General features: G+C 38.0%; 1 protein-coding gene across 3 annotated transcripts in view; it reads right to left on the reverse strand.

The window, feature by feature from the left end:
• The window catches only part of AZIN1 (antizyme inhibitor 1), a 41,037-nt gene that overhangs the window by 3,086 nt on the left and 19,586 nt on the right, over positions 1-18,365 (reverse strand). For 2 of the 3 annotated variants that reach the window (XM_053559619.1, XM_053559620.1), the window contains exons 3-11: positions 12,657-12,853; positions 9,233-9,406; positions 8,623-8,795; positions 5,898-6,032; positions 4,409-4,490; positions 3,966-4,040; positions 2,782-2,944; positions 851-966; positions 299-513 (exon numbers count right to left, since the gene is read on the reverse strand). In XM_053559619.1, the coding sequence (XP_053415594.1) occupies positions 299-513; positions 851-966; positions 2,782-2,944; positions 3,966-4,040; positions 4,409-4,490; positions 5,898-6,032; positions 8,623-8,795; positions 9,233-9,406; positions 12,657-12,758 (1,235 nt within the window). In that variant the 5' untranslated portion in view covers positions 12,759-12,853. The remainder of the gene's footprint in view (positions 1-298; positions 514-850; positions 967-2,781; positions 2,945-3,965; positions 4,041-4,408; positions 4,491-5,897; positions 6,033-8,622; positions 8,796-9,232; positions 9,407-12,656; positions 12,854-18,365) is intronic. The other variant, XM_053559621.1, reaches the window with a different exon arrangement.

The raw sequence follows: 18,365 nt of genomic DNA on the forward strand, positions 1-18,365 counted from the left end.
CTCAAAAAAATAAATAATAAATATCTTTAGATGTACAAACAACTTACAATTCTGTTAGACCTGCCTACAATACTCAGTACAGTCACATATTGTACAAGTTCATAGCCTTGAGGCTATACTATATAGCCTAGATGCAGTCGGCTCTACCATCTTCAACTAGCCTTATAACATTTCTCAAAACAAAATCTCGTCATTGACACATGACTGAAGTTATGCATTCATTATAGAATTAAACTTATTAGCAAGTCTAAAATGTCACTTCAAATACCCCATCTGCTTTAAAATAAAAACACCTTACCAATCACTGAATGACATCATGTAATAAATAGCTGGCCTCTGAAAATCATTAAAAGCAGATGGTTCATGGAAAGAATCTGCTCCCATGTTTTCAAAGATAAGCCAATCTCCCACATTCAGCTCAGGAAGAAGACAGCTTTCCACAATTTGATCAAGCTCATCACAGGATGGACCCCAAAGGCTGCTTGTAAACAGAGGCTCATCTTCCTTGTATTTCTGTAGGAAAAGTTGTTTTAAAAAATTATTTTTCACTCATACTCACATGGGTAGTGAAGTAGGGGTGGATGAGAAGCATTTTTCACTCTCCCAGGAACCATGGAAGAAAGGCCTAGGCAGAGGGAGGGTGTTCCTTCTTAAGCCTCAGTGACACCATTAACTCCACACATAAAGGTAACTTACTGAAGGGATTCAGCCAGAAAAATGCAAATTCTAAAAAGGGTCCATTTTCTCCCCATCCTAAAATATTTCTCAAAAAATGGGAAGCATCTTAAAAGTAACAGTCTACTTCATAAACTGACAGATAGGCTCTGATATTATTTGTGTTAAATCTTACCTTGTGAACCTCTGGAATGGTATTTAAGTCCTCAGACAGTTTACTTGCAAAAGAACCATAAACACCATCATTCATATAATACATGAAGGCTGGTTCATCACTTCCGGTTTTTTCTACTGAAATAAACAGAAAAAGGGAAGTCAAGTTTATAGTAAAATGTCATACAAAAGGCTTTTTAACAAATAGACTGAATTAACATACTTTAAGCTAATGTAATTTTCACATTTCCCAAAATACTTATCAAGACGACTAATATATAGCCATACCTTAAAAACTGTTAACCTAAAAAACTGAACATACTCTTCGCAAGGAAGCAATGAGCACATGAAAAAAAGTGCTCTACATTTGTCATCAGGTGAATGAAAATTATAAGCTACCACTACCACATAAACGTTACAGACTGCCAATAGGAGACATCACTGAGGATAAGGAAGTGATCAGAACTCACATGTACACGGTGCCAGTGGGAACAGAAAAATAGCAACAACCACTCTGAGAACACTCATTCTAGGGCCCAGCAATTCTACTCTTAGAATAACCAAGATGCATTTCTTGTTTTTTAAAATAACTGCTCTCCACAAAAATGAACCAGAGGTCCTTGGAGAAAGCACGGATTACGTGACTGAAACATAGAAAGGGTAAAATGAGCCTGAACATACTAATATTCTAAAGTAAAGAAGTCCTCAGAGACTATGGGGTGACATGTTAAAAGGACCCAAATCTAGGATGGCAGAATAATGAAAGTAACAGGTAATAGATTACAGAAGCTAAAACTAATGCAGTGAAAATCTGATGAGAAACAGGTGGCTTATTTTAACATAGTCATAAATTACCTTGTCATTGCACAAAGGAGAAACCTATCTGACACCAAGTGATCAAAACTAGCATCAAGAAACAAAACAGAAAAAGCACCATCAGTATTAGAAAAGACCACTATCAGGTGGTGCCTGTGGCTCAGTGGGTAGGGCGCTGGCCCAATATACTGAGGGTGGCGGGTTCGAACCCAGCCCTGGCCAAACCGCAACAACCACCAAAAAAAATAGCCAGGCATTGTGGTGGATGCCTGTAGTCCCAGCTACTCAGGAGGCTGAGGCAAGAGAATCTCCTAAGCCCAGGAGTTGGAGGTTGCTGTGATGCCACGACGCTCTACCCAGGGCGATAAAGTTAAGACTGTTTCCACAAAAAAAAAAAGGAAAGACCACTATCACATGGTCTCCTAATTTGATCCACCAAGAACAATAGAGTGTCTTTGGGGAACTTCATGCCCAAAATGCATAGCCTAAAAAAACTTATGGCTGGATGTTATCAAACAAACCAGAAATGAGGAACACCTACAAACCTATTCTCCAAAAGCATCAAAAAAAAAAAAAAAAAAAAAAACATAGTAATGAGCAGATTAAAAGAGAAATGATAAATGTAATATGTAGTTTTTGACTGGATTCTAAGTAAAGAAAAATAAAAAGGTGTAAAGGACAATATTGGGAAAACAGCTAATTTCCCTACAGACTGTAGATTAGTAGTGCACGGTGGGAAAAATTAAGTCTCATTAACGTAGAACATTATTTCCTACAGCGACATTGGTCAACAAAGACTGTCTACTGCCTCTTTGTTGGTCTAACTTAAGATGGATTAAAAGGACTCTCTGTTGGCTTTTGTTAATTCTATTACAAAGTATGAAGCAGATTCCTCCTGTGACCCATCTGAGGTAAAAGGAACAGAAAAGGATCACAACAAAATTTGGCTATCTATCTAAACAACCAGGACAGCTGGTTGTCTTATGGAATGGGACCTTGGCTATGACATTTTGAAAAGCCCCCCAAAATGCTTACAGCTGGCTGAAGACCAACCGTAACTCTATGGCCATCTACTCATCTCCATACTAATTAGAATTATCCACTAACAAAAATAAAACTATAAACCTTATAACTTACCTCCAGGGGAAAACTTATCATTTTCAACAACTTTCTTCGCTATGATGTTAACTGCAAGTGTAAATGCAGAAGACACATAGTAGCTTCCAGGTTCTGAAATAATCTTAATGCCAGATCCTTCAGGAAAGTAGATATTCAACAGAGGGCTGATAACATGATTAACCTACAAATTTTAAATCCCAGATTATAGTTTCAATATTGGATTACATAACTCACAATACTCAGAGAATTAACAGCTGTTAACTAAATTAGCCAGGAAAACCAAGCAGTTCCAATTATAGGCCATATGAAGCTTACTATTTAGCAGTTATCTTCAACCAATTACTTAGACACATTTTAAAATCAAAGTTTATTTTGCAATTATCAGAATGGCATTACTTTTTTATTTTATTTTTAAGACAGAGTCTCACTTTGTCGCCCTTGGTAGAGTGCTGTAGTGTCATAGTTCACAGCAACCTCTAATTCTTGGGCTCCAGGATTCTCTTGCCTTACTCTCCCCACTAGCTGGGACTACAGGGGCCCGCCACAACACCTGGCTATTTTTAGAGGCAGGGTCTCGCTCTTGGGCTGGTCTCAAATTCCTAAGCTCAGGCAATCTACCCGCCTGGCCCAGAATGGCATTAACTTTAAAAATACATATGTACTCTAATATCAAATACCTACTGGTGTTTGTTTTTTAAGTCATTTTTCTATACTTGATTGGTAGAAACAAGAGGCAAAATTTCAAATCTAGACATTACCAAATGAGAGGCAAAAGACAGAGCAAAACGGTGACTAACAGAGGAAAGATGTGCAACTGAAAGGAGTAAGGCACCGGCCCCATAAGCCAGAGGTGGCGGGTTCAAACCCAGCCCTGGCCAAAAACTGCAAAAAAACAAAAAACAAACAACAACAACAACAAAAAAAAAAACAGCTAAAATTGTGTTATGAATTCATTTTGTGTCATTAAGGACAGAAACACAATTGAAATAGAGAATGCTTTGTAATGTTATAGGGTTCCAAGAATTTTTTCTAACTTTAAGTTAGCTATGTCTTCTTATCACCTAAACATTTTCTAAGAATGAAATTTTAAATAGATGTTATAGGCTTTACTTTCTGCCACTGTAAAGATCATGGCCTACACGTCCACCACTGAAACAGGAAAGAAAGTAATTATTCTGATAGGTTCACTGAAATAGGTTTACCTCTTCTAATTGCAGTTTGGTTCCTGTGAAGCCTCCACCAATGTCTAACATGTTCATTGTAAAGCCAAATTCTCCCTAGGGATAAAAAAAAAAAAAATGTTTACATTCCAAATTATAATAAACACGAAAACATTTCAAAAACGCAGGGAGGTATCTATCTGTTCTGACCTTTAGTACAGCAAGTTCTTGGTTTTTTACTAACAGAAATAGATTAAGTCAAAGTTATATTGTTTCACTGTTCTTATCTGTACTCTCTATTTCACTCCTTTGCCCATTTAAAAAGTACACCTGTATAAAGAGCCCTGAATGCTTGTTTATAAAAAAAAAAAAAATTGAGATATTGGTCATATGAGGTGTAATTAGAGTTAATTCACAATACCTAATCTTAGTCTTAAATAAAATCCCGGCTTAAAATATCAAAATAATTTAAGAAAAGAACTTACAGCCATGTCAAACACACATCGAGCATCAGACAGCGCATGTACATATGCTTGAGATTCTTTGCAAGCACTTGAAACATGAAATCTGGAAGAAATACAGTAATAATAATTTTAAAGCAGCAGTAAATTTTAAGGGTAAGTCTTGTAATTCCTTTCAACTGTCATTCACACTGTAAGTTTTCATATTAACTTTTTCTTGGAGACAGAGTCTCACTCTGTCATCCTGGGTAGAATGCTCTGGTGTCATCAGAGCTCACGGAAACCTCAACTCCTTGGGTTCAAGTGATCCTTTTGCCTCAGCCTCCTCAAGTAGCTGGGACTACAGGCACACACCACATTGCCCAGATAGTTTTTCTATTTTTAGTAGAGATAAGGCCTCACTGTTGCTCAGGCTGTTCTCGAACTCCTGAATCAATAATATTCATATTAACTTTAACAAATATTTTAAATGAAGTACCAGTCCTTAATTACCCAAGCTAATTAGTCCTAATTAGCCTTACTAGTGATACTTAAGCTTCCAAATATTTAACTGAAATATGGTCCTGTATACTAGTTAATATTAAATGTTAAAATTCACAGAACTGTATACCTCATGGTCAATTTTACACTAAATTGACATCAAAATAAAATTTAGTTGAAATATGAGCAATACTAACTAAAACTAACATGTCAATACTGTCATCTAAGGTAGAATTAAAATTTTATCTAGGCTGTCATAGCATATTGTCTGTTGTAGAGGGTACAGCAAGATCCCCTTTTTCATTTGAAAGAATTATGCTTATATACAAAGGGGCTTAGCAAGATACACAATAAACTACCCTAAGGGCAAAATAATACTTGATTTATTGAAATGCCCCAAGGGAGTAAGAAGAGCAAAGTCTTTACCTAGAGAACAGAAAAAAAATGAAATAATACCTACAACTTAGGGGTTCAATGACATTCTACTTTATTTGAGACAGAGTCTCACTTTGTCACCCTGGGTAGAGTGCCATGGCATCTTAGCTCACAGCAACCTCAAATTCTTGGGTTCAAGAGATTCTCTTGCCTCAGCCTCCCACGTTGCTGAGACTACAGGTAACCGCCACAGTGCCCAGCTATTTTTTTTTTTTTCTTTTAGATGCAGGGTCCCACTCAGGCTGTTCTCAAACTCATGAGCTCAGGTGATCCACCCACCTTGGCCTTCCAAGGATTACAGGCATAAGAAACCGCACCTGGCCTCAGTGACATTTTGATATCCATGCACTGGAATTCTAGAAAAATCTCTAATTTAAAAGGAGGTGATTTAAATTACTGTTTACTATTTTTTCTCCGTATCAGGAAGAGAAGGTACAGATGCAAAATCGTAAGAAAACGGACAAAGCATGTTTAGTTTGTTTTTTTACCTTAAAAAAAAAATATATTGAAAAACCGGAAGCTGAATATTAGATTTCATGCAAATGAAATCATAAATCAATAATGCTTAAAGTTTTAAAAGCTTAAAACAAACACTTACTTAACCCCAATTATTTGTACATCAAGTTCCTTAGCACATTCCAAGAGATGCCTACAGTTCTTCAGTGTAGTACCAAACTTCATGTTACCCTCTTCACCTCCAATATTTTCTTCTGTTGCAATATGTAGTAAGACCCTAAGAGAAGGGGAAGATGATTGGGGCAGAGTTGGTTTACATCATCATCAGCACATGTGAAGCCTGGAGATTGTAGGAAGTATGTTGATTATGTTGTCAGTGCTCCCAAATCCAGCGACGGATGAATCAAGTGAACCTAATGAAAAACAATCCTGTATAGAGAAAAAACTAGCAATTAGGGCCTAAAGCATGAAGCTTACAAGGATGGGATTTTGGAAAATGCAGCAAGTTAAGACTCTGTTGTAGCACCAAGAGTCGGGTGGGCTCTGTAATGAAAGACGCGACATTACTTTCAAATGAAGTCCATCAGTCCACAATTCACCTAAGACTAAATTGAATAGCAATGCCATTACTGTCTTTCAATAAAAACATCAGGGCTTTAAATGTCTCCAAATTTCCTCAGTTGTTTAAACTAGCTAACCCTCCACCGCTTACTCAGAATATTCCTCCTATTAACCCAGCAGGTTTCTAACTGGAAAAAACTGAGAAGTTTTGAGTTATTTTATGTATTTAAACATTTCAGCGGCTTTCTAGCCTACTGATTTAAATCTATTTGGTGTTTCCTTTCAAACCAAGATGAGATGATCAAGACTGAATAAATTTTCCCATTTTTAAGAGTTAGGTAATTACAAACCACTAAAAGTTTCAAATATATAAAAATGCTATTTGTAAAACTATTTCCCAAGGAAGTCTTTAACACATTAATGGGGAAGGATTAATGCAATTATGAAAAGATATACCTATAGCCCTAATTTGACAATCAGAGCAAGGCTGATAAGAGCAAAATTATTCTACCTAAGGGTAGAATCAACTCTATCAAGAATGGACCACTCAATTTATAATCGAGCACAGTAAATATCCCAAATTAAAGCATGCCTTCCCTAAGTTCACAGAATAGGAAGACTTTTCAGAAAAATAAGTGGCTTTCTACAATTTTGGCAAAAAGGCTTTTATACAAATAAATGTTTTCAGGGTATCTTAAGAATGCCATCAAAATCAGTATGTCAATAAGAAATTTATATAGAGACATACAAAGGCAATAGAGATACAATACAGGTTTTCAGAAACAATAATTTCAAAATGATACAATATGGTTTTAACATATTCTAAAGTCCTCTTGAATTACCAGTTCATGCCAACACAAATTTTGCCTTAAAACCTTTCTGCTTTTGGGCGGCGCCTGTGGCTCAGTCGGTAAGGCGCCGGCCCCATATACCGAGGGTGGCGGGTTCAAACCCGGCCCCGGCTGAACTGCAACCAAAAAATAGCTGGGCGTTGTGGCGGGCGCCTGTAGTCCCAGCTACTCGGGAGGCTGAGGCAAGAGAATCGCTTAAGCCCAGGAGTCGGAGGTTGCTGGGAGCTGTGTGAGGCCACGGCACTCTACCGAGGGCCATAAAGTGAGACTCTGTCTCTACAAAACAAACAAACAAAAAAAAACCTTTCTGCTTTTAAAAAGTAAACTTTTCAGGGCGGTGCCTGTGGCTCAAAGGAATAGGGCACTGGCCCCATATGCCAGAGATGTGGGTTCAAACCCGGCCTCGGCCAAAAACTGCAAAAAAAAGGGGGTGGGGTGGGTAGGAGGACAGGGATGGGAGGGAGGGGACAAGATGGGCGGAGGGAGGGCAATTGGTGGGATTACACCTGCGATGCATCTTACAAGGGTACATGTGAAACTTAATAAATGTAGAATACAAATGTCTTAACATAATAACTAAGAAAATACCAGGAAGGCTATGTTAACCAGTGTGATGAAAACGTGTCAAATGGTCTATAAAACCAGTGTATGGTGCCCCATGATCGCATTAATGTACACAGCTATGATTTAATAATAAAAAATAAAGAAAAGAAAAAGAAGTAAACTTTTCTTTTTTTTTTTTGCAGTTTTTGGCCAGAGCTGGGTTTGAACCCACTACCTTTGACATATGGGGATGGCGCCCTACTCCCTTGAGCCACAGGCGCCACCCTAAACTTTTCAATTAAAAAACTTTTTGGATGGGGTGGTGCCTGTGGCTCAAGGAGTAGGGTGCCAGTCCCATATGCCGGAGGTGGCGGGTTCAAACCCAGCCCTGGCCAAAAACCACAAAAAAAAAAAAAAAAAAAAACTTTTTGGATGAAGGGTAGGCAAATAAAATGTTCCACAAGAAAAGTGTGAGCCTTAAAAATGAAACCTCTTGAATCTATTGACTAGGTTCCTAAGACACTGTCACTAAGGACTACCTTTCAATAACTAAAGCCAAGGGTAGATAGATTAAACTGTTCCCCCATGTCAAATAACTAAGTTTATTGTAAATATAAAAACTTATAAATGGCCCTAATTTGATTATCACCACCAACTTTTCTTCCTTGAATTAAAGATTACAAGATGATATTCCCATTTTTACTTTATCCCAATTCTACGTGCAGGATTAGAAATACATAGCCAATAAAATGTAATTAACATTTTCCATATGGGAACTTTAAAGGTAGGAGACAATTATGATACACACACCACTGCTCTACCATAAATGCTCCTTCTTCCCAAGCTAAAAGCAAAGCCAACCCCCCTGAAATAGTAAGATAATATTCTCAAGCACTTAAATTTTACACTTACTTGGCATTTGGGTGATTACGTGCAATCTTCTTCAATTCAATTTCATTGTCACATGTCATGATATTCACTCCAATTTTTGCTGCAAACTTTAACTGAGACACTTGCTTGCAAGGACTTATGTAAATAATATTTTCTGGAGATACACCCAATTCTTGCACTAAAGCCATTTCGTTCTGTGAAAATAGATTTTAGATTTGTATCTAAAAGGTAAAGTTTCTCTTAGTTTACATTTGGTTGTTAACCTTATACTTGTTACTTTTTAGTTAAACTAAAATTATATGAGGTAATTAAGTACCAGAGAAATCTTACAGTTCAGAACTATTTGCTGTAGTTGGCAGTAGTTTGGTCTAGAACTAGCTCTAGCCTAAGAATGAGTAATAAATTAATTAATGTTTTCCATTAATAAAGATAAAAAAAGCTTTCCAAAAGCTCTTCACATGGAAAATTCTCTTTCACTGGTACACTTGAAAAGTTTGTAAATCCCCAATGAGGCAATTATTTTAAAACACAATTCAAAAGTCAAACTTCCTTGCATTTGTTCTCCTACTGATATAACTAACTAGAAGGTAAATTTAAAACTGTAGTTTAGTGAAAAAGGAAAAATACTTACTTTACTGGAACAAGCAAATCCAGTTCCAAGCGCTGCCAAAATCTCAAGCACAGCTGGAGTAGAGTTGCATTTCACTGTGTAGAATGGCTTTATCTGAGCCACTACATTCTGCCATTGACTGTGCTTCTTCACAATCTTTCCAAGATCTCCCACAAAAAATGCATTTTTCCCCGTCTGTTATGGTTATGAAAAAAGATAAATATGATCAAATAACCACTGAAAATAAAATATTCTAAGTAGAAGATTATTTTCCCTCCACATCAGTCAAGATATCTATTTATATACACTAGTACATTTAAAGCTTGTTAACAGCAATTTAATTAGACCTAGTAAACATTAAAAGAGAAATCCAAATACAGTCGTTCTTTCTTTGTAAACCTGACTTTTTGCTGTATTACAAATAAATAAATATGGCTGGGCACAGTAGCTCCAGGCTATAATTCTAGCACTTTGGAGGATTGAGTGAGGCCAGGAGTTTGAGGCAGCCGTGAGCTATGATCACACCACTGCAGTCCAGCCTGGGTGACAAAGTGATAGCTTGTCTCTCTCTCTCACACACACACACACACACACAAAATCACTTTCTCTTTAAAATCAACTGCCTTGATTTTACTTTTTAGATAATGGAGGGAAGTAGACTTCTCCTACTCATGAAAATGCTTACTTTGATAGTTAAAGACAGAATTTCTTAACATAGTTAAGTAGAATCAACAGTACTAAACATGAGCGGTGCCCATAGCTCAGTGGGTAGGGTGACAACCACATACACCGAGGCTGGCAGATTCGAACCCGGCCCAGGCCAGCTAAAATCAACAATGACAATTCCAACAAAAAATAGCCGGGTGTTGTGGCGGGCGCCCGTAGTCCTAGCTACTTGGGAGGCTGAGACAAGAGAATTGCTTAAGCCTAAGAGTTTCAGGTTGCTATGAGCTGTGATGCCACAGCACTCTACCCAGGGCGACATAGTGAGGCTCTGTCTCAAAAATAAATAAATAAATAATAAAAAAAGAATACTAAACAAGCTATATATATCTCCATTAAAATGGCATCCAAAACAAAATGGTAAAATAAAGGAAAAACTTCACTAGGAAGTCATTTTTAAGACAAAGTTGTCAGTCTATATGCATAGAGATGGCAAAATTAGATTAAAAAATACAGAGGTATCTCAAATGGCAGATAAACCCGAGTAAGGACAATCTTCCCTCAAAAGTAAGAAAACTGATTTTAATTAGGGATCTGGGAGAGATCTGTAATGATTTTAAAGTTGTGGCTATTCTGGGGCTAAGAGAGATGACTGTGTGTATTGGCCAGAGCACAAATTACTCAACATCAGAATAAAATAATAAAATAATAATCGAAATAATCTTATTTATTTTATACTGTCCAGTTAATAATATACGTTATGTAGCTTACTTAATACAGCTTAATACAGTAGCTGTATTAAGTAAGCTACCCATCCTCACAAGATATGGCATCCATAGTAATCTGGTGACAGAAATTTTGCTTACTTTGATGGGGGAACACTAAGGTATTTATAAGTAAGCATCAAGAGAAATGGGATAAAACAAAGTATTCAATTTTCTTTCTTAGATACAATTGTGATTCTGGAGAATTCTCAGTAGGCAATGAAAAACTAATAAATTTAGGGAGCAGGGAAGCTTTGTATATTATGAGTATTCAACCAAATTAAGCAAACTCAGGAAAAAGAACAAAAATTGAAAAAAGCAGAAGTTAGGAGGTTTCTGTGATGACAGGTACAAAGGTAGATGGAAAATTAATGGGCAGAGAGGAGGGAATAAATATAAGGACATTATGGAGGAAAGACCAAGGCTAAGTAAGGGAAGGGGGTAAAAAAAGACAATGACTCAGGAAAAAACACACCTGAGCCATACATTTAGATGAGGCTGCCAAAGAAGAGAACAGAGTTGAAAACTGACCATCACTGAATGTTACTAAATGTGGGATAATTAATAGAACAAGAATTGATAAAAAGAATATTTCAAGGATTATATCTGACCCAATAGTGTTCTAAAAGTTAGAGGAGAGAAGTTAGGTGACTAAGAGAAAGGTCACCAAAATTTGACCAAGAGCTTCCTAGTGACATGAGAATTAACTAAAGAATAGTTTGGCATTTTTTTCATGAAGTTCAATAGCTGAGGAATAGAGAAATAAAGAGATTTTTGCTGAGGTGAGCACATCTGTACACTGAAGGTGAATAGGAGAGAATTTTGGGGGTATTCTATTGCTGAACAATACAACGAAAATAATTTTCCATTAAGTTTGGGGGAATATAGGAAATTAGCTCCAATAAAGAAATGATTTCAATTAGTACACCAGTAAGTGAAAATAATTTTTTTTTCTTTGAGACAAAGTCTCACTTGGTCACCCTTGGTAGAGTGCCGTGGCGTCTTAGCTCATAGCAACCTCAAACTCTTGGGTTCAACTGATCCTCTTGCCTCAGCTTCGTAAGTAGTTAGGCCTACAGGCGCCCGCCACAACACTCGTTTTTTGTTTTTTTTTTTTTTAAGAGACAGAGTCTCATTTTATCGCCCCTGGTAGAGTGCCGTGGCATCACAGCTCTCAGGAACCTGCAACTCCTGGGCTTAAGCAATTCTCTTGCGTCAGCCTCCTGAGTAGCTGGGACTACAGGTGCCTGCCAGAATGCCCAGCTATTTTTTTGTTGCAGTTTGGCCAGGACTGAGTTTGAACCCACCACCCTCAGTACAGGGGGCCAGCACCCTACCCACTGAGTCACAGGCACCACCCAACACTCGGCTATTTTTTTGGGGGGTGGGAGGTCTCCTCTGGCTCAGGCTGGTTTCGAACCTGTGAGCTCAGGCAATTAACCTGCCTCGGCCTCCCAAGTGCTGGGATTACAGGTGTGGAAAATAATTCTATTTGTAACTCTAAAATGAAAATAAGTGAACTTAAGTAGCAGTGAATATGATGCTGCAGACATTGTCTCCTGGGGCAGTAGAGAGAGAGAGAGAGCAAGCATTTAATATAAATTATCAGGTTCTCAAAGTATATAACCAGGATTATATGAAAGTAAATGAAAATCCACTGAAGCTAAGAAAAGTGAGTAAGAATCCATACACTGATAAGAAGGTTAGCAGGCAACACATACAACAATAACATAAACAGAACATATGAGGCCCACGTGCTAAAAAGGCATAGCAGAGGAAAGGCTACCAAGAAGCATTTTCAACAAGGACCAGGGGGAAAAAAAAAAAAAAATCACATCACAAGGGGAGTGGAGGTGGGGGATCGTGTGAGCATGAAGGGGTCAAGACAACTTGGCGAAGTTAACAGTTGAACCAAGTACTTTAATCAGATTAGTATCTCAGAAATTAGCAAAGCATCGGTATTTTAGAGTTTGAAAAACTATAAAAACTATTTGAGAAATCTGAGATGGCACACTTACCAGAGTATGTTCATAAACATAGTTATCAATAACATTTCCAAGGTTTGTTCCTTCATCCAACAGGCCAACAGAGTAGTTTGCATCGTCAATAAATCCTTTCATCTCAGCCGTATTCCACAAAGCCGAAAGTCATAAACCAGGAAAAACAAGAGACGGGCCACCAAGCCTATGTCTGGGTCCTTAGAATATGCAACAAACTGTTAAAACAAAAGTTAAAATCAAAATCTATTATTTGAATAAACATTATATATGAGTTGTCAATGAAAGAGTGCTAAATGCCTTATTAAGTGAGAAATTAATCATTTAGTGCTTTTAGGAATAATGGCTTATCAATATCCTTTAATGCAGTTTTTAAAAAAGCAAATACATATATATTTTATACATTTATAAATCAAAGTGACTGTAACTGAAGGGTAATCCACATGTGCACACAATATACATACTACAAACCTCTATGGTCACCTTATTTATGCAGTGTTACAGACCCAGTCCACACCATTCATCTTACTTTGTGCTACTTCGGTAATACATGCAATTGTACTCATTTTAAGAAAAGAAAGCTAACGAAGAAAGTTATCTACAGTCAAGAAATCAAAATAGTAGACAGGACATCAATACAATGCTAGCCAATGCTCTACTAGCATAGCATTGCCAGTAACTGCAGGAAAGTTTCTTACAATACAATTCCAAACACACATTTAGAGGGGTACAATTGTTACATATATTTTACAGTGATGTGCTCATTGTGGGAACCAGAAATCAGAATCAGACAGTGAGTAGTATCCTATCTGGTGGACTTGGTACACTTACCAGAGTATATTCATAATGTGGTTCAAATACCACTTAATAATATCACTTTGAAAAAAACAATCCAGGGCAGCACCTGTGGCTCAAAGGAGTAGGGCGCCAGCCCCATATGCCGGAGGTGGCAGGTTCAAACCCAGCCACGGCCAAAAACTGCAAAAAAAAAAAAAAAATCCAAAGTAGGTGTAAATAATAGAATTGAGTAGGAGTGGAAACAGTGGCTTCAGGGAACAACTTGTAACTTTTGACACAGACTGCCTAAGTCTGAAACTAAAATGGTACTAACTATATCAAGTTACTAATACAGATCTCTAGTTGGAAGTGATCTGATTTGCTGAAATAACTAGTTAAGGCAGGAGTTGGAAGACCTAGCCCTGGCTATGTTATTTAATAGTACAGGGAACCTACCTCAATTTTTCTGAACATTAATTACCTATCTTAATTATTTCATCAAAAGGTTGTAAAAAATAAAATCACAGGGCAGCGCCTGTGGCTCAGTGAGTAGGGAGCCAGCCCCAGATACGGAGGGTGGTGGGTTCGAACCCAGCCCCGGCCAAACTGCAACAACAACAACAAAAAAAATAGTCAGGCGTGTGGCAGGCACCTGTAGTCCCAGCGACTTGGGAGACTAAGGCAAAAGAATAGCCTAAGCCCAGCAGCTGGAGGTTGCTATGAGCTGTGACACCACAGCATTCTACCAAGGGTGACAAAGTGAGACTCTGTCTCTAAAAAATAAATAAAATAAAATCACAGATTAGGAAGTAAAAATCTTTATAGAGCTAAAATTAAGTTGCTAATAAAAGTGCTATCACAATCAGAAACTAGGTACAACCTAGGTACATACCTTGAGCCAGCTACTAAGCAATCTGATCTTTTAAAAGGCATCAGGCTAACTCCTACCCCTTTCAAATCAATCAAAATAATCCTCTTGCCTCCCCCAGGCCACCCATTCTCCTCTGGGACAATACATACTGACATTTTTATCTTCTTTGCTAAATTTTGCTGGTCCTTAGTTTAATTTAGGAAAATTGCTTATTTTAAAATAGATATAATAAAAACAAGTCCACCAGATAGGATACTACTCACTGTCTGATACTGATTCCCACAATGAGCATATCTCTATAAAATATATGCAACAGAATTCAACTTGTACCTCTCTAAATATCCCAAAATTAGAAAAGTAAAACAGAAATAAATGAATAAATAAATAAAATAGGCACAGAGCTATCTTGGCAACCTGTTTTAAAACGTGCACACCCTTTCTTGTGTCCTTTATTCCTCCTGCCAACCGACTCCTTCTCCTTATTGCCTCATGCTAAGAGTTCACCCTTGGGGGATGGCTGTCATCCACAAAGTATACTCCATACCAGTGGATCCCAAACAAAGTATTCAGCATTTTGGCTGCACCAAAACAAACTCTTCAATAAGCTATAGTGTTAGTCAAATTTCACAAAATAAAAATAGTTTTAACTTTTAAAACACTAACACTGCTTCATTTCTAAGAAGCCAACTATATTCAGTTCAACTTGTCACACATCTTTCACAGTATGAGACTAAGAAGTTGAGGGTAGTTTTACTTTATCAGGAGTTAATCGAGGGCTTTCTGCATGAGACCTAATACTAATGCAGTGAAGTCAAATCACAGCCTGGACATTCTCTAGAGCAGTGGTTCTCAACCTTCCTAATGCCATAGCCCTTTAATACAGTTCCTGTGGGTCGCGATCCACAGGTTGAGAACCGCTGCTCTACAGGTTGTTACATTGGGATTGATGTAAATTTGTGTCCAGAAAATAGGATGCATATTTCCTTTTAAGCAATGAAATTCTAGCTAGAACTACAACCTTAGGGGGATCAACAGGACACTTAGAGCAACAGACAAAAAGACACATTCCAAGGCAAATTTAAGAACATAAGGTAATCACAGCCTGCTGGGAACAAAAAAAAGACAGAAAAGTAAGGTAGAAACTTCCTATTAAATTTAGCATCATCATCTTCTTGGTACAACCGCCAACTTCCACTTATTCTATTAAGTAGATGAAAAAGTATTTAATCAAGATCTTTAGCCTACATAAAATACACTCTGAAATACATAAAAAGTTTTCTTCTAATAATGTTTCACTTACTTTAACTGAACTGACCCACAAGGAAACCAATTCTTTTCCTAACACTGTAACAAGAGGATAACAATGTTATTCAAGGACTTGCTATGTGCCGTTTAACTTTTATTTTTTGAGACAGAGTCTCAAGCTGTCGCCCTAGGTAGGTGGTATCACAGATCATAGCAACCTCAAACTCTTAGGCTTAAGCGATTCTCTTGCCTCAGCCTCCCAAGTAGCTGGCACCTGCCACAACGCCCAGCTATTTTTTGGTTGTAGTTGTCATTGTTGTTCGGCAGGCCTGGGCTGGATTCGAACCCACCAGCTCCGGGGTATGTGGCTGGCGCCCTAGCCGCTACAGGCACCGAGTCGTGTCACTGGACTTTAAAGTCACAGTTTACAAGAACCTACCAATGCTGTTAGAGGACTTGCTGGATCTCTATTTGCAAATTGTGAAGTATATTCTACTATATATGTGGTATTTAGTATTTGCTTGAAAATAATTAGGGACCAATGCAGGAAACTGTTGCCGCCAAGTACGAGAGATTACTTTTCAAGTCAGGACGAGATGAAGCTGAATTCCCTACAGCTACGGTGTGTTTAGGAAATGGAATTTTCCTGTAATGTTCAGAATCATCAGTACTCACAATAACATTAAGTCCAATGGATCTGACTCTGCTAAATGTCTACTACATTCTTCAGAGCTTTTTCTGGATTAGTAGTATATGACCATATGGATAAAGATTTTTTTCTAAGTATTTTCAAACTACATAATCTAATAGGTTCAACTGTTACTGCCTGCTACACTAGTTTAAATCTAATAATAAACATTTATATAGCAGAGTGCCACGTGCTATTCCAGGTATTATATCTATTCAATATTAATTCTCTCAAACTTTAAACCCACAAGGTGGCGCCTGTGGCTCAGGAGGGTAGGGCGCAGGCCCCATATACCAAGGGTGGCGGGTTTGAACCCGAACCCAGCCAAACTGCAACCAAAAAATAGCTGGGGGTCGTGGCTGTAGTCCTAGCTACTAGGGAGGCTGAGGCAACAGAATCACCTAAGCCCAGGAGTTGGAGGTTGCTAAGCTGTGATGTCACGGCACTCTACCAAGGGTGACAGAGTGACACTGTCTCTAACAACAACAAAAAAAACTTTAAACCCAGAAATGCCAGGTGTGGTAGCTCCTTCCTGTAATCCCAGCACTTTGGGAGGCTGAGGGTGGAGAATTGCTTGAGATCAGGAATTCCAGACTTGTCCGAGCAAGAGTGAGACCCTGACTCATTAAAAAAATCAAAAACAGGGCCACACCTATGGCTCAGTCGGTAAGGCGCTGGCCCCATATACCAAGGGTGGCGGGTTCAAACCCGGCCCCGGCCAAACTGCAACCAAAAAATAGCTGGGCGTTGTGGCGGCGCCTGTAGTCCCAGCTACTCGGGAGGCTGAGGCAAGAGAATCACTTAAGCCCAGGAGTTGGAGGTTGCTGTGAGCTGTGTGAGGCCACGGCACTCTACCAAGGGCCATAAAGTGAGACTCTGTCTCTACAAAAAAAAAAAAAAAAAAAAAGTCAAAAACGCAGCCAGGTGCCCTGGTGCATGCCTGTAATCCCAGCAGCTTCTGGAGACAAGGCAGCAGGATACCCACAGCCTGAGTCTGAGACTGCAGTGAGCTATGATGCTACTGCACTATGCTCCGGGGATAGGGTGAGCCTCTGTCTCAACAACAAAACCACAATGATGATATTGTCCCCATTTTACACATGAAGATACCAAGGCACAGAAAAATTAAGTACTCTACAGATGCTGGTGATCAAACCATGTTTAAAATAAAATGAAATCTGCCCCATCATCCCTTACTTCTAATCATAGGACTCCTGTTTAGGAAACCCAATATAGCTCTTGTCTTTTGATGACATAAACATAGTCAACTAACCCTTTTCAGACACACACCCCGCCTTTAGTTGTTGATAAACAAGTGTATTCACACTGGTACAAGACATCCTATGTCCTTTCAGCCTTTTTATCCTTTTTCATGACTATTCTTTATTATTATTATTGGTACACAATAGATGTATATCTTTACAGGGTACATATGTTTTGATACAGGCTTATAATGTGAATTAATCAAATCAAGGTGATATTTGGGATATCCATTACCTCAGGCAATTTCAGATAACCAGTTTCTACATTTTGATATTGATGTTCTCTTCATATCTTTTGTCTGCCAGAAGATATAAGACCCCAAATTTGAAATATTTCCTTTTTTTATCCACTTTATCAATAGTTTACATGCAAAAATGTGCACTGATTTTGACAAATGTGTACAACTAGGTCACTCCACTACCATAAAAATAAGTTCCCAGGGTGACGCCTGTGGCTCAAGGAGCAGGGCGCAGTCCCATATGCCAGAGGTGGTAGGTTCAAACCCAGCCCTGGCCAAAAACCACAAAAAAAAAAAAAAAATAATAATAAGTTCCCAAAAATCTGTCAAATGGTTTATGAAGCGAGTGTATGATGCCCCATGATCATATCAATGTATACAGTTATGATTTAATAAAAAAGAGAAAAAAAAATAAAAATAAAATAAATAAGGAAAAACAAAAAAAAATAAAATAAGTTCCCTCATGTCCTTCTTGCAGTGTTATCCCTGAATCCTCCATAGGCAACCACTGACCAGCTTCCCGTTTCTATAAATGAGATTTCTACAGATGTGAAATATTTTAAACATCAACTGAGGGCCAAACAAAACAGATAACAAATGGAATTACCAACAAGAATAAAAATATACTATCAATATAAATAAAAACAT

This window comes from Nycticebus coucang, chromosome 13 (assembly GCF_027406575.1).
Source record: "Nycticebus coucang isolate mNycCou1 chromosome 13, mNycCou1.pri, whole genome shotgun sequence".
NCBI lineage: Eukaryota > Metazoa > Chordata > Mammalia > Primates > Lorisidae > Nycticebus > Nycticebus coucang.